The 17,957-nt window shown below is 31.5% G+C and overlaps 1 protein-coding gene across 10 annotated transcripts in view; it reads right to left on the reverse strand.

The window, feature by feature from the left end:
- EYA1 (EYA transcriptional coactivator and phosphatase 1) overlaps positions 1-17,533 on the reverse strand; it is a 151,836-nt gene extending 134,303 nt beyond the window's left edge. For 9 of the 10 annotated variants that reach the window (XM_074278865.1, XM_074278864.1, XM_074278861.1 and 6 more), the window contains exons 1-3: positions 17,151-17,533; positions 11,865-11,914; positions 9,881-10,008 (exon numbers count right to left, since the gene is read on the reverse strand). In XM_074278865.1, the coding sequence (XP_074134966.1) occupies positions 9,881-10,004 (124 nt within the window). In that variant the 5' untranslated portion in view covers positions 10,005-10,008; positions 11,865-11,914; positions 17,151-17,533. Of the gene's footprint in view, positions 1-2,664; positions 2,677-8,568; positions 8,641-9,880; positions 10,009-11,864; positions 11,915-17,150 lie in introns of all 10 variants that reach the window. The other variant, XM_074278867.1, reaches the window with a different exon arrangement.
- Between the last annotated feature and the right edge of the window lie 424 nt (positions 17,534-17,957).

The raw sequence follows: 17,957 nt of genomic DNA on the forward strand, positions 1-17,957 counted from the left end.
AATGTTATGTTGCCTCCTCATCAACAGAAGGATAATAGGGTAAACATTTAAAATTTTTAATTGATTGGAATAAAAAAATATTTCACAGCCTGGAATGTATATATGTATACATATCTCCATTATCATTATTATCATCACAGACAATGTTTCACTACTTTTTTTTCCTGGGAGGTAAAAGGAAAAGGCTAAAATAAAAACTGAAGACTGCCTAAAAGTTGCTTTTTGTGCAAAAATGTATCATAGGTTTTTTTTTTTGTTTTTTTTTTTTAATGGTTATATAACACACAAATTAGGAGTTCACCAGAATTTCCTTTCATATTATGACCAAAAAAGTAATTGCAATAACAAGATATTTCTACAGAACTTTAACGTCTACAAAGAACATTTTCCAAAACTATTCTGGAATATAGACAATATATATGATTTTCCCTCTGTTTCATAGATAAGGAAACTTAAGATCAGACTGATTAAATGGATTGCTCTTTATCACATGGGTAGTAGACATCAAACTGTAGTTTCAATCTAAGTTTCCTGATTCCAATTCTAGCACTCTCTCTCCTATATCATAAAATAATAAGAAAGCTTAAGATTCCCCTTAAAAATGTAAACAGGTTATATGCCCCATGTATGACTTTTTATAGTTTAGAATTTGGCATTATATGATTTTAAATTATCATAATGGTCAAAGACATCTCATTTTTCATTTAATAAATTGTAGCTCAGAAAAGGGAATTTTATTTTTAAGGATTCAAAGGCATTATTTTGGTACCTCTCAGACAGAGTACTGGGTCATCAGGAGCATGTTTATGTCATCTATGACTGCTGAAGGAAAACTAACAATCCTTGGAATAGTCTTGACTAGCATATTAATCTGATGCCTTGGTGAACTTCACAAAGTTAGTGAAAGCAAACTCAGAGGAGAAATTAAATAATTTATAAACTGAATAGAAATGTTTTCTGAGATTGAAAGAATTTTACAAATTATTATTATCAAAATTTCCTTCTTAATGAACAATGTTTCAACTGTAGTCCAATTCCTATGATTCACCATGATTCTTTTAGGCTATACCAAGTGGCATGCAAATCATTGAAGGGTAAATTCTACCAAGCATCAAAAACTTCAAGTCTAAGTTTCAATATTAGGCTGTCTTCTTAAAAACCATTCTAGTTATACATTCATTAAGAAAATTGTCCACAGGTGATGAATGACTTTGGCTACATCAATTAGCCTACAAAGGTATGGAAAAGTAGATATCTTCATAACCCACACTGAAAAATTAGTGACTCTTTGTTAGGAGCGCCTTCATCTCAATTTCATTGTGATATAAATCCTTGATATCAACCTTCATGTTCTACTCCCTTTCTCTAATCTGATTTTTTTTTAAACCAGCTTTATCAAGTACTTATCAAGGCCAAAGCCTCTACCTGTATCTGATCCCTTTCATCCCTCTCCCTTAAAAAAAGACAAAAAACAAAACAAAACAAAAACCCATGCCTTTGTAGTAATTTTCAACTCCTTTATAATTTTAAGTCTGTTTCTATCTTCCTATTTCCTACAAAAATGCTTACTTTTCCCTTTATTCTTAAAGAAACTACTTGAATCTACCAGACACTCAAGATATTGTACTATATTTTTTTTCTTCTTGTTACTATTAAACTCATAATGGTGGACATTTGTTTCTTTTTTCTCTCCTTTTCCTTTCTTCTCTATTCCTTGTAATCTGGCTTCTGACCTCAATATTTACCTGAAACTTTCAACTCCAAGTTGACTAACAATATCTAAATTATTAAATCAGATAGTCTCTTGTTAGTATTCCTCCTTCTTTACCTTTTTGAAATATTTAATATTGCCTTTTCTTGGGTATGATTTTGTTTTCATTTCCTACTTCCTCTTTAGTTATCTCTGCTACATCATGATCCAGATCCCACCTTTTTCTTTCTTTATATACTTCAGTCATTTTGTCAGCTTTGATAGGTTCAACTATGTTCTCTATGCCAAGGAATTCAATCTCTCTCTCTCTCTCTCTCTCTCTCTCTCTCTCTCTCTCTCTCTCTCTCTCTCTCTCTCTCTGTATATATATTTATTTATAAACATACATTTACATATATACCCATAGTTAAATGTGTATAAATATATTCTTATATATGTATTCACTCATACACATAGTAGTTAAAGTAAGATACACATAGAGACATCTATCTCTGTGTGTGCACAAATAGATGCATGCAAACCTAAGTGTTTTGAATTTCAGGCTGCCATGTAGGATTCATTTACAACTAGTTGTTTCATAAGCATCTTAAAGCTTAACATGCCCCCAAACAGGAATCATTATTTTTGCCCCCAAGCTCTTCCCTATACCTAACTTTGCTACTTCTCTTAAAGGCACAACTGTCTTTCCAATCAGCCAGGTTCACAGTGTAGGACCTACCCTCACCTTCCTTGTCCCTCATGTCCAATAATTTGTCGGATCTTTTCTGTTCTACTTGTACAAATTGTCTCAAATCTGTCTTCTCTTCATTCACATGATTCCCACTCTAATTTAGACTTTGCCACTTCTTTTTAAAATAATTGCAATGGTTTTCTAATGGCTCTTATTGGAGAGGTCTCAAACCTGTCCAATTTATTCTCTATCATTAGATGTGTAAAGTGACTTTCTCTGTTACTAGCTTTTAAAGCTTTGACTTCATTCAAAGTCCATCAACCATTTTCCTATGCTTAACCTGATAAGAGAAAGATGAATGTCACATTTTGAACTGACCTTTTCATTTTAATAGTCTTGTTTGTCACTTTGTTGAATTCCTAGTTTCATCAGTATGTATATTGCCAAGTTGAATAGAAACCTATTCTATCTGCATTATCCATGTCCCCACTAGGACTTTTCTATAGTGTTTAATTCTTGTCTATATATTCACATTAATTCTTTATAGAGGGTGCCATTACACAACACTATGAAGATTTTTTTTTCCTTTTAATGTCTTGGGGATCCAGAGGTACCATTTCAACTCTGTCCATCATTTTTCCTTTACTATATATAACCAAGCAAGGGTAATGTTTTGTTTTGTTTTGTTTTGTTTTGTTTTTTATTCTATAAATCCAGTACTACTAAGGAACTTTATTATAGATTATATTTTGATTTTAAACCATGGAACTGCTTCATATATAAAATGCCTCAAAATAAAGTTGCTTTGGTCTCTAGAAGTCACTGGATTAGGTGCTATACAGATTTGATTTTTGTTGTAGCATGAGAAGTTATAGTCAATTTTCAATGATTTTGCTATAAATAGCATTCATTAATGGATGGTAATGTCCAATTTTTTAAAACAAAAACATATTAAACTACACAACATATACAAACATGAAAATTATACCAAACTTGAATTTTCCTGCCTCCTAATGTTTTTTTTAAATATTAAAGAAATATTCCTAGCAGGACAATAGCACAAATATAAGCAACTATGTTAATATATTGCAAACTAGAAATGTTTCTACCTTTAATGTGTTTACCCTGTCCATATACATTATATCCTACAAAAATTAAATGGATGAAAAATAATGATAATAAGGAGCTATTCCATATAAACCTCATGATATTTAATCACCAACACATTAAACATCTTAATTTTTTAAAAGTTACTCCTAAGTGTTATTCAATTATTTTTCAATTGTGTCCAATTCTTTGTGATCTCATTTTGGAGTTTTCTTGGTAAAGGTACTGGAATGGTTTGCCATTTTTCTCCCAGCTCATTTTACAGATGAGCAAACTGAGGCAAATAAGGTTAAATGATGCGCCTCGGGTCACACAGCTAGTAAATGTCTGAAGCTAGATATGAACTCAGAATGACATTCTAGGCCCAGTAAACTACCCACTATGCCACCATCTCCTGGACTAAATGTAGAAATTTCTATGACAACTTATTTGTTTATTTATTCACTCATTCATCTATCTAAATAGCTTTACTTTGGGTATGGGCTTACCTAAATGAGAAAGCACTTAATTATTTCAGGTAGATGCAAGTATTTTTTGATATTCTAAAACAGCATATGAGAAAGCAAGTTGTTAGTAACCTATATTGAATATGTTAAAATTGAAAAAAAAAATGGAGGTTTAAAGAGTACCTTAAATTTGTCCTTATCTATAATTAAGGAAAAGTTATGAAAATTAAGTTAATCTATCATTCCTTCTACATGCAATCATATCTAAAGTTTATTTCAAAATGCATACAATTTAACCACTAAATTCAACATTTATCTACATCATAATCTCAGAAATATGAGATAATTCATATTAACTCTTTAAAATGCCATCAGATGAAGCAGATAAAAATTCTAATTGTATTTAATTTGGCTTCTCAAAAATAGTCATGTGTTTAAAAGTAAACATTCAATTGTTAAATTATTTTAGTAGGATCTGACTCTTTGTGACCCTATTTGGAGTTTTGTTTGGGAAGATAATAGAATGGTTTGTCATGTCCTTTTCTAGCTCATTTTATAGATGAGAAAATTAAGGCAAACAGGGTTAATGCTTGTCCAGTATCACACAGCTAGTCAGTGTGAGAGACCAGATTTGAACTCAGGAAGATGAACTTTCTAGTTCCAGGGCAACTATCCACTTTGCCATCTAACTGCTCTTATTTATTGAACGCATTCATGTATAATTTAAAGAATTCACTTTTACCATGCACACAACTTGGATTATATTCAACCATAATATAATTTCATATAATATTTTAAAAGATGGCTAGCTTTTGTAAATGTCACAGACACTAATTATGAAACTATCATGAATATACTTATAGCAATTATTTAATATAATTTAATATCTTATATTAAATTAATAAATTTCCTTTTAATTTTCTATATTTCAGGGACAGGTTTTGAGTAAAGAATTCAGCCAGAATGATCTTGGGAGTCAGCATTACTTGGACTCCATAAGATCAGAGATATGGAACTGGAAGAGGCCTTTAATGATCTAATCCAAAATCTTCACTTTTAGATGAAAGAACTGAGGCTCCAAGACATTAAATGACTTTTCCAGGGTCAAGCATGTGGTATGCGGCATAGGTGAGATTGAAGTCAGGTCCTTTCATTCTCAATCTAAATTGCTTCTTCTTTAAAAGTTATCTTTTCTTTTTTATATCACCTACATTTCCCAAATTCTAGTTTCTTTCTACTGTAGCAACAGCATTCCCTTAGTCTGCTTGCTTAATATATAACTATTCTTGGAAGGAGTTAGAAATTAGCTTTCATATTAAATAATTAAAGACTTCTTTACATCCACTTTCCCCCCAACTAAGAGCATCAAAAGAATAACGTGGCACATTGCATAACAAGTTAGGAAATCCAAGATTTAATTATATTTGCTCTAACTGGCTGTGTGATGTTAGGCCAGTCTCTTGACAGTCTTAGCGTCATCATGGGTAAAATCATAGAACAAGACTAGAAAATATTTAGGGTTCTTTCCAGCTTGAAATTCAAGTTATTATTCATAATAGTCAAGTAAGGAAGAGTATAAAGAGTTTGAAGTATAAAAAAGACCACTTCCCTCATAAGTTTGCCTTGGATCATCCAGTGCTGTGACTACAGCATTTTCAATAGTGAAATATACTTGTTGAGTATAGATAAAAAAAAAAAAAAAAGCTGTGAAATACATACATACATACATACATACATACATACATATATATAAAGTCTAAAATCTCTTAAAAATTCTCATCAGCTTCCTCCCTTATTCTACTCTCTTTTGACCTTTTTCTCCTATGGCTAATACATGTCCTTATCCATTATTTCATTTTAACTACAATCAGAACTCAAACCAGAAAAATAATGGTGATGGAGGTGATGATGATAACAATAACAATGACAACAACAATAAACAGTAACACAGAGAAAATTAGGACTTGGGTGGGATGGGAGAATCTAAAGAATATTTAATCATCAGATACAGCCATTGGGGTGGATCCATAGATGGAATTCTGGATCTTGAGTCAAGAAAATCTCAGTTCAAATCAGACACTAGACACTAGTTATGTGATCCTGGGCAAGTTGTTTAATTTTTTTTTTTTTCCAGTTTCCTCATTTGAAGATAATAAAAACACATCTTCCAGGGTTGTTCAGACAATAAAATGATTTAATGTTTGTTAAATTCTTGCAAGTCTTGATTTGCAAATTTGAAAGCATTGTATAAATGCTATTATTATTACAAAGAAATCAGCTCTTGTCTATTCTATATAGGATGAGACTACAAAGGAAAAGCACAGCATTTGAAGTCATGGTTCCATGTTTTTTTCATATTTATCTTTTTGATTGACCATGAAAACAGGCACTGGCCTGTGTACTCAAGGCATAAAAGATATGTGTTGACCCCCATAACCAGGGGCTACTCACACAATGTAACACACTGCTTTTTCTCTGCATTCCCTTGTTTTTCTGATGAAATGATGGTGGATGATATGGAAGACAAATCCTTGTGTTTTCTTTGTCTTGTAAAAAAAGTTAAGATATGCATGAAAAGTGTTAAGACAAAATGAAAGTGGGCAGAGCCACTGTTAAAATTTGTAGGCTCTGCTGCCCTAGTGATTTTTGGAAATGATTTCTAAGGGCATTTCCACTTTTCTTCCTAAATTTCTAAAAAACAAAACTAAGTTGATCATTGGCTTCTTTCTTCTTTTGAATCAATGTTTTGTTTTGTTTTGTTTTGTTAAGGGCAGTGGTTGACTTCTTGACTTTTTGTTTTTGTAAAGAGTTTAAGATTTGGTTTTTATTTTGTTTTGTTTTGTTTTTCAGTGTTCCATGTCATTATTATTCATAAGAGACTATGGTGCTTTCCTGAATTTTTGTGAGGATAAAAATGAGATAATTTATGTAAACCTCTCTGTAAATCTTAAAGATGAATGTAAAAGGAGAGAATAAGCATGTATATAATATTTACTATATGCCAGCACTGTGCTAAGGGTCTTTCTAAATATTATCTCATGTATAAATGCTAGATATTATTATTATTGCTAATTGCAACATTCCCATTTGTTTTGAAGCAGGCAAAAATAACAAGAAAAAATCTATACCAGAGTGACAAGATCATAGAGAGCAGACTTGGGCAATAATAATTAATAATGCTTAATCTTTATTCTTCCAGAGTTGGCCAAGAAAAATGAAGGAAGCACATAATGGAAGAGATAGGTATAATAACAAAATAATCTGAAGTCTAAATTGGATAATAATAATCAGCTTCAAATTCTCCAAAAATTTCTGGATAGTTTTATGCATATAAGAATATAATAAACTATATATTGTCATTTTAAAAAGGACAAGTTAGTATGACACATTCTGAAACATGTGGTCTACTCTTTCAAAGAAATGGAAGAACTGAAAATTGCACAGCTCAGCAGGATAACTAAATCCTAATGTGGGAAATCTATACTAAAAATGATATAAATAAATAAAAGGCCCATTTTTACATCACTGTAAAATGTCTGAAAATGTATTGAGTATTTGTTTGAAATGGTTCTGTTACCTTTTTAAATAAAGGCAATCAGGGTTAAATGACTAGCCCAGGATTACAATGCTAGTAAGTGTCTGAGGCCACATTTCAACTCTGGTCTTCCTGACTTAAGAGCTGGTGTTCTATCCACTGCACCACCTTGGTCTCCTGAAATAATCATAGTAAGGTAGGTGTGTCTCTCTTGTCATCTCCCTTTCCTTATTAGAATTTAGGAAATGAACTTATAATCTCTAGGTTATAAAACAACATTCAATTAGCTTGTAGACTGAATGGAGATGATATATTCTTATAGTGTATTGATGGCTCACAAAATAAAAATAATCTCCTGATATACAACATTTATAAAACTACACTTCTCCAAATCACCTTCAAACTGATGTAAAATGTATATGCTTTAAAAAGTTTACCATTCCACATGCAAGAAAAAGAGCAAACCACACATCACTACAATGAGACACTACAAAGAGAAAGTCACCACACACATGAGATGTATCAAAATGATGAGGCTAGATAGTTTGTAAGACTGTGTTTAAGCAAAATGGTAGGAAAGTTGTTGCTATTTTTAAAAAATTATTTATGCTTAAATAATTCATTAAGATCACTTCAACTTATGGTTGAGGCTTTTACTGCTAAATGGAACATGAGTATGAGCAAACTGAATTACTGAATAACTGAATTAATTGAATAAGTAGATATGAGCAAACTGAATTACTGAATAACATAAATGTACTGTTTCTTAGTTGCTTACCATGTCAATAGATTTGTTACCATAAGTCTATAACCCATAAGCTTAGAAAGTTGAGATGATACATTCTTAGTCACACAGATACAAAGTGTCAGAGACAGATTCTGATGCTAAAGTCTTCTTGTCTCAAAATCCAGCATTTTATCCACCATCTACTAGATAGTGCATACTGTATAAAGACCCTCAGATAGTTACTTCAATGTTTAAAATGTTTAAAAAGAATGTTTAGAAGGGTTGCCATTCTGTCTGTAGTGCTTCTCTTAAGCTCTGCCAGTATCTGTGAATGTCCGCTAACACCTGTGTGTTTGTGTTCACCACAGTCACACAAACCTGCAGTGGTCTGAGTACTCATATTTAAAAACCAGGCTGCAGTGTTGAGCAGAGTCATGTTGTCACCTGAAGGAAAGGCCAAAAAAAAAAAAAAAAAGAAAAAAGAAAACGAGAGCTGTTCGAGTTTGTGCTAGATGTCACATAAATTTAAAAATTATTTTGTCTTCCTATAATTCATATAAATTAAGTTTAGGTGATTTTTTAAAAGTAAGTTAGCAAAAAAAAAATTCTGGATGGAAATTCATTATTTCTAGAGAAGATTTTTTTTTCTCAAATAAGAAGACAATTTAACAAATCATTTTATATGAATTATGCAATTATCTGAAATCTTACTAAAAATTTCTGTTGGGTACAAAAATGTAAATTTCAAATTACATGAGAAACAACTTATTTGATATAACTGTCTTCTTTATATTATAATGAATTATAGGAGGTACAATTTCTTTAATTTCTATTGGAAACCAAATCTCTGCATTTACCAGTGTACAGAAATTTCAGGTTTTATAGATTACAGTGGCTCACTGTCTCTGCTTTTCTAGGGCCAAAAGTAAGCAAACAAAAGGCACTTACATTAGGTGAGAGAAGAAATAAATACTGTATTTACATATATAAGCATACGTAATTTGTGTTATTATAACTAATGTTTTCTATAATGCATCTATGCAAATGTTTAAGTTTTTTAAATTCCCAAGTATATATTATCTAAAATAGGCAGATAATGGAATTTTATAGATAAATTAAATCTACCATTAGAAGCTATCATAATTAGTTATAGATATGCATGCAATATAACTTTAACAAGATATATCACTTAGTTTTTATACTAAAATATTTTTTATTTTAAAACATACTTTGTAAACAAGTGATTTGACTTTTCTATATATCCATGGCTTAAGGAACAGCAATAGGTAATAAAAATATTTTATTATTTTAAATTCTCACATTTTACCAAAATTATTTATATCTATTAAAGGTAACATAAAAGAAGATAATGTGGCATTTTTACTGCTTATTTAATTGAAAAATGGCCAATGACCAGTTATTGAGATTTAAGAACGAACAAAAATGAGATAGAAACAAAAATAATCTATAGCAATACTTTTTAATATGCATAAATAGAAAACTACTTATCTTAGAATAATATAGAAAGTTATTAGCAAACATCTCATTTTAGCAACTGAAAAATAATAAATTAATAGTGATTCATGGACATAATTTCAAACCATAGCAAAATGTTTAAAAAGAAGTCCATATTAACTAATGAAAATGCTAAATAATAATAATCAAAAGGAAAAAAATAACTCACCTTCTGTGCCATTGGGTGTCATGGAATTGCTATTTATATGAGCGTTATCAAGCTTTGGACCACTGGGGGATTCACTACTACCACTTAGTCGGCTATGTGGGCTGGTTAGATCCTGCATTTCCATAGACCTAAAGACAAGAAATCTTCAATTTGACAGATGTATTAAATGCATAACACCATTCTTTAATGTGCTTCCTATCTGATATCTTCTTTGAAACACATGTATGCTTTTTCTGTGCATACATGGGATTCTTCTCCTCAAACCCTTCTTTTTGATAAGCCAAATGGATGTCTTATGTTATGGCTGCTGCTAGTCATATTTTCGTATTAACAGACAATGAGAGATATCAGAGTATACATCCATCATTTCTAAAATATGCTATTTAATTATAACTTTACCCCAAATAGACAAGTAGTTCTATAGGTCACAATTCAATACATCTATTTTTAATGTGGGAAGAAAAATGTCAAATGTGTTATAAAAATGTCTAAATCCTATTACAAAAATGTTTACAAACACTATTTTTGCAATAAAAATTACACATATGTGTATATATATGTGTGTATGTGTGTGTATATATATATAGTATGTATGTGTAAATATACACACACACACATAATGTAAAGGACCATCATTTTATTGTAGAATATGCTTCAAAGAAGCAATAAATTAGCATTGTGTACTCCCTCATAATTTACCACTCAATTGTAATTTAATGGGTCTCCAAACCAAATAAAACACTTGAAGCCTACAGTCTAGTGACAGGGAATGAGATATTCCTGATTCATGTGTTTACTCTGGCAAACTACTTAATTGTTCCTCTGTTTCCCTTGAAACAAATGCTGCATTAAAACATTATTATGTTGACTCATTTGTTTGCTTTGTGGATTATATACAGCGTGCCCAATTGAAAAGGGATAAGGACAACATACAGGGAATCCATACAGGCATTAGGCTGCCTTAGCACTTACTAGTACCTCAGCTGTCACTTAGGGAAATAAGAACATTTCTACTTCAATGCTATAATTTCACATTTTTATAATATAAAAACAGTTAAATTCCCTCTGAAAGTTCTTATATTCAGCAGTTAATTATTCTATAAAGGTACAGAAGCCACTAATCATGCTCACCATTATAGAACTGCCAGTTTATATTTTGTAATGTTAATAAAGGGGGTGGGGTAAGAAAGGAGGATTTATTTTAAGCAACCAAAAAAGCACAGCTACACATTGGTTTATTTTCTAATTAACCAGGACTTCTAATTTTTTAAAAAAGTAATTCAAGTCCTCTTTGCTCAAAAGAGGATGTCTATATTATACATTATACATAATATATACAATGTAGATATGCCTAAATACTAGACATTTATATGTTGTACAAGGTGTTTTAGGATTTAATACCTTAAATTAATATTAACCTTAAAAGATTAAAACTGTACTTAGACTTTTGGAACAACTTGCACTATTGAAACTGACACATGTATGTATATATACACATATATGATGTTTTCACCTACTAACTGAAAGCTACTGAAACTTAAATTTTTAACTTAAAGATTTCACTTAACTAGATTATGCAAGGACAATTAAATATGTTCAATATATCAAAAAAAAAAAACTTTTAAAAGTTTCCAAGTATTTTTTTTTCTTTAAGAAACTTGTCAAATTCCCTTTCACTGTTGAATTTCAGCCAAGATTCTTTAAAATCAGTTAATTCTCATTTATTTCAGTAAGTACTTGCTTACATGGCCCTGCCAGATATTTACCATGGTGAAATGATTATTGCCTCATGATGCTTTTTTCAAGCTCAGTCCTTATTCCATCTTTTCTTACAAACAACAACCTTACATGCATAGGAAATTGCTAAATTATTTACAATGAATTTTTCTCTTAATATTAAGAAATCAAGAAAGTGTATGCAAAAATTGATGGGGATATTAAAGTGTCCTCTTCAATAAAAACCCAATATCAATAATGCCCTTACCTGCAACTTGAGGAAACAGCAACATCTGAACTGGTTTGAGATCTTTGCACCTGTGGTCAGGGAGAAAAATTAGACGCTGTTGTTATTCTTCCTCAATGTCTAGGCTTAATTATACAAAGCACATGGCTGAGGATGACAATACAGCCTTTAACGGAAAGAAAAAAAGAAGGGATATCGCAGCAGTGAAAGACATATTGTCTATAAGTTGAAGTCTCAACTGCTGTTTCCTCTTGCAGGTCTATCCTCCTCCCCGTGTAAAGGGGAAGGCAGCCAAGTGACGGGATAGTGATTCATCACTGGCCTATGACAGCTGCAAACTGGATTACCCCTCCCCCAATCAACATGCAAAGCAGCCTGGGGAAGGCAGCTTAGAAAGGGTGCCTAGGAAAGGTAGCTTTTCACCCAATCAACATGGTTAACAGAAGTAGTTGAAGCATTAACCCTCCAGCATTTTCAAATGATCTTTCATCTTCTGTTATCACTGGTTGAAATATATTTCCCACCCACTCCTTTAAGTCATGACAGTTTCTTATAATTATCAGGTTGAATTCATTCTATTCTTACTGTTTTTTTTTTTTTTTTTTTCTTTAACCTTCACTAGAACAGTTCCTGGGCAACTTTATTAGCATTAGCCAATTGACTTAAAATGGAAAAACATGTTTTCCATGATATGTTCCATGTAGAGCAGTGCTACTTTTCTGATGTAAACATAAACTATCAATATTGATTTTTTTTGCCTTCAAAATCAGAATGTATTTAGTCTTTAGTTAATTATGAGTCTTTAAGGCTTGGCCAGAAAATCGGTGTATTTAGTATATCAGTAGGTGAAAGAGTGTCATAATGGCCTCTTTTGTTATTAGATTGATTTGCATTTAGTTAGGATGCAATGAATAGTTTAATATGCAGCCTTTGATATCACAGTCCTTCTAGAGACCATGCAATTTGCCAGAAGGTGATAAAGTTCAGGTGAAGATTGGCTGTTGACTTGGAAGCACAAGGTAAGCTTTCACCAATGAAGAATATGTATTCTACTTAGTGTTTCCATGCCACTGAATTCCAGATTTTTGATGTCTTCATTCAACCTGAACTGATATCACTAATGATTATAGAATAGAGAAGAAAAGTAAAACATCTCAAGTGGCATGAATATTAGCCAGGCAAACATAATCTGTGTTTGAGCTACATTATTTCTAATTATAAAATCAAGAAACTTTTGGCATAAGAATAAAGTTCCCAAAGTCTCATAACATTAGATGTTATTTCATTGTATGCATCTCTATTACATGTATATGGGGGAAAAAAAAACCCTTAATTTAAAAAATAAATTTAAAGCATTCTATGAAAATCTAAACTTAAAAGTAGTAAAACAATGTCAGTTTGGGGAAACAGAGACAAGTTTCTATAAATTAAAATACAGTCTTTTCAAAAAATGCTTAAACTCAAGATAAAATGATTAGAAAGTGCAGCAATATGCCTCAAGGATAAATTTTTTTCTCTTTATTTTTTATAGATCTGGAATATATTATAAGTAAGAATTAACTGTTCTAAAAGTGATCTTGGCTTAGTTAAATAGAAGCTTACTTAAGACTACACTATCTAGTTACAAATTTTTTAGTTGATACTTCAATTTTATTTTTGCTAGATAGCTATGACTAATGTTATATAACTTGAAATGATCATATTTATCTTTGAGATTTAACTTATAAAATTTCAATTTCAAACTAAGATACCACTAAGCATAAATAAAATGTTAATATAAGCAAAAATGAATCTTAACACTTTTCTTTACAATAAAACAAAACAAAACTTGAAGGCGTTTTCAAGACCACATCTTATTTCCACTGAGCTTGGTTCAAGTTATCATGTACTGCACTTTTTACACTCCAAGATTTCTGTAAGTCCGCATCCACGACCTTCATTTCATTAAGTATACTTCAGATATATTCCTTTGTGTCTCAAGGATTATTTAAAACATGTGTTGTGTGTTACTGTATTTAAAAATGACTCTTTAATCAAAATAACTTTAAAACAACTAATCCTCACTTAGGCTGGTCAGCTGAATCCACATAGTGGTCCAGGAAAAATAAATCTACTCTCAAGAATGCGAATGCAGACAACAATTAGACACAGATGTGAGCAAAATTAGTTACAGTTTACAAAATGCTACACTTCACATGCTTTTAGTTTTTTTTATATGTAGCCCAACATTACAATACAGTAAGGAAATACACTCTTCTAATGACTTATCCAAAAGGACACCCATTTCTGACTGGTGTTGGTTTTCTATGACTATATTTAATAAAAAAAATTTATATTTAGTAAGACTTGAAGTTATATCTTCCAAAACTGATTAAGGTTATTTTCATTAGGAAATGAAAAAAACAAAAACAAAAACAAAAACACAAACACAAACATATTTCAATGGACTTCAGAAGAGATGCTGTAGTACATCTACTTAATTCAAATGAACAGTCCTTTATATATTTATAAAATATATTCTCTGTAGTGTCCTTATTTGGAATTTTAAATGATTTTTTGTTTAGGCACTTCCTTTAATATATTTCACATGGTCATATATAATTCAAATGCCTAATTTTAAAGCATTTTTTATTTATGAAATAGAACTATCTTATTGAGAGGCTCTTATAAAAGATAAAGTAAAATTGATAAAAAAGTCACAGAATTCAACTTAAGAAATTCAGACTGGTAACATTGACTTCTGATTAGTTAATGAGGTCTTTTAAGTTTGCCTTTTTTCTAATTAAATTTATAATTCTTCACAGATGTAAGTTTTGTTGATGTTCAATTTGTCTCTCTCATTTTGTTAAACCTCACAGAGTACTTCACCAATCCACTGAATAGCCACATTAAATCTGTTAATACCATGCTCTTCAACCCCAGAAATTATTTCCAGAAGGCAAACTTGCTTTGAGAGATCATCAAACAAGACTTAAGGTACACATTTTATCACATTTTCCCTACCACAGAGCTAGGGATGCAGAGGAAAATTCATGACTTTTGCACTGTTTATTATACTTTGCTAAATTACAAATCAAAAGCATCTGACAGAAGATCATGTATGAAGCCAAAAAGTTAATAATGTTCTGTGAAAAGTAAACTGTAAATGGTAAGGGATTCTAAATCTCAGCAGCACAGAGCAAATAAAACATAGGTACTTGTCTAAATTATGGGTTTTCCATAGTTTTTTTTTTTTTTTTTTTTTTTTTTTGCTAGAAGCAATTTTTATAAAATGACTATAATTTAAAACATTTTTAACTGAAAAGAAATTTTCAAAGTGAAAGTACCAAACTTATCCAAATAAATAGACCTGGCAGGCAAGCTAGTTTTTTTCAACCACAGATCAACCCTAGTCCCCACCAAATCTGAAAGACAATGGCTATTTTCTCACCAGACTATTTCATAGGGAAAACTGTCTTAACGATAATCCTACTTTTCAAGCAGCATATTTTTCTTGGTGAAATTTGTCTCCAATCAGTAATAAAATCACAATAACTGTATTGTAAAAAAAAAAAAAAAAAAAAAAAAAAAAAAAAAACCCAAGATTTCAAAAGCATCACTTGGCACAGAAATATGTCTTTTGGACTTCACTGATTTCGTTCTCTCATTCTTTGCTATTCAATTTATAAATGCTTTAAAATCAATTAATTATGGATTTCTCCATATCTGACAAATTATATTCTGGTCTTGATCACTTAGTTCAAAGCAAATAAAGCAATGGAATTCTTGTGCAAGCAAGAATAATTAAATAATTGGTCTACATAGAGTCTACAGCTTTCAAAATTTAGTTGACTTAAAAACACTTACGTAAACTTTGAATGAAATACTTTTCACATTTGACTAAATATAAACTGATTTGTGCTTCAAGTATATGACCTTTCCAATGTATCTTAGTTTTTAGAAAATAACCACAGATTAAAAAAAATTCCAAGGGACAATTTTCTTTTAAGAAACTATTTATTATCTAGATCAAACATATAAGAATGGCTTTTCCTTTGGAATTATATGCTTAAATGAAATGGCAGGCAACCTAATGCTGAATAGTGGCTCAATGAGGCTTCTCTGTCTGTCACCGCAAAGTATTTTCAGGTTTGAAAATTCATGGCTGTTCGCTCACAGAATACACTGGGCCTTAGCCGTTAAGACAGTCAAATACCAAGTATTTGATGGTGGATGAGTGCTATTTTTCAGAACTATATTGCTTCCAAAATGAAAGACAGAGTGCAAAAGATGCAATAAAATAATTTTTAATTAAAGCTTATCTGAAAAATATTATATGATGACAGAATTTAAGACCATTACACTGACTTATCACTAACTTCTTCCTATTTCATCCTTGCCATTCACTTAGGTGTCAAAACATGAAGAAGAAAAATAATCTAGCAAATACAATGACAGGTCTGAATTTAGTGAAGTGCATATAATGTTAGGCTGAAATCTATTTAAAAATACTTATTGCAACACAGCTACAATTGTAAATAATACGTATTGGCTTTGGAGCTGAAATGTTAAATATGATCTTTTAAAAATCAACATCTTGATTTCTAAGTGATAGATGTCTATATCAAATGAAATGTCAATAATAGTCAAAGATTTTATTCATTTAAAAGTGATTTTGTCAACTTGAAAGGTTTCTTTTTGAATATTCGAATGTTTTATCTTGGTGGGAAATTTCAACTTTATTAAAGAAACGACTTTTCCTTCTACAAAATGTGCTGTCAACTTATCTTTATTTTTTCATTCTTTTCCCAAATTTTAAGCTTTTTCTTCATGCTCAGGTATTGATTTTGCATGGGGTTATGAAAAAGCATCCACTAATATTGCATATATGCATTATAACATGTACACAAATGTACCTTTTCCATTCCCTATTATGCAATATTACTTATTCATAATAGAAGTGCCAAATGCTGTCTGAGAAAAATTACAACAACCCTGTGGTAGATTTCTATTTAAAATTTACATCGTGAGCATAAAATACAACATGTAAACTTACATGATTTGGGATGATCCATCATTAAAGATTAGAATCATACTTATAGGTAATAACTAGATTACTTAGGATGATACATAGGGATTAAGTAATAGAAATTGTCTCACAAATTTGGCCAGTTCTAAGTATTGTTTTTCATTTTAAAAAAAGAAGGACAAACCTTCGATGGGGAAGGAGGGGGAAGCACAATCCAATCCCTTCTGTTATCTATCTGGGACTTTGCCCACAGGACAGTTTTGGTCAGTCTCCACAATCAACAGCCAGCTTGTACTTACAGAGCTCCCGTCTGCTGCATCCACTAGTTTTCCGTTCTTCTCTCTCCTGCTCTGGTTTAACAAATCTCCGCTCCGTGCATGCTTAGATTCCTGGGGGAAGGTGTAGTTTTGTTCTGACGACCGTGAGGCTAATTTTTAGAAGTTCTCAGCGCAGCCCAAGAACAGAAATGCAGCGTCTCTGGAGGGTAAACCCAAGCTAAAGGCAAAGCTCCCAGATTGCTGCTGGAGGCTCTGACTGCCGAGTGTCTGCGAGAAAACGGTTCCTCGAGGAAGAAAACCACCACAGTGGACTTTAACAGGAAGACTTAAAGTCGGAAGTGGTACTAGAGAGTTTGTATCTAGCACCAACCCCTGAGCCATCAGCTCCCACTGTTCTATTTAGTCACAGCTTTGAGCCGTGGGCTTCCCCCCCCCCCCCTACTAAACAGCAGCAGATAATATCTAAGATCCTTAGACAAAGAAACAGCAGAATCTTCATCCCTCCTATTTGTTTGCTCAGTCTTGTAGGTCTGCCCATGTAGCCTAAGGCTTTTTTTTTTTTTTTTTTTTTTTTTTAGTTTTGTTTTTGCAACGCAAACCACAGCTATTCTCTTGTCCTAACCTTATTGGTTTAAATGTAACAATTGAAATGAGCACTTTTCTGTCTTACTCAATCTCCCTGCTTTAGAAAAATTTATTATGTAAATGAATGAGCTTCTCGCTATCTGGATAAGCAGCTATGTGAGAATTACTTAGTGGAAGCACTGTCAGCACACACTCAGTCTAACAGCAGCTACCAATACATTTATTTGAGGAGCTGCAGTATAA

The sequence above is a fragment of the Sminthopsis crassicaudata genome, chromosome 1 (assembly GCF_048593235.1).
Source record: "Sminthopsis crassicaudata isolate SCR6 chromosome 1, ASM4859323v1, whole genome shotgun sequence".
In the NCBI taxonomy this organism is placed as follows: domain Eukaryota; kingdom Metazoa; phylum Chordata; class Mammalia; order Dasyuromorphia; family Dasyuridae; genus Sminthopsis; species Sminthopsis crassicaudata.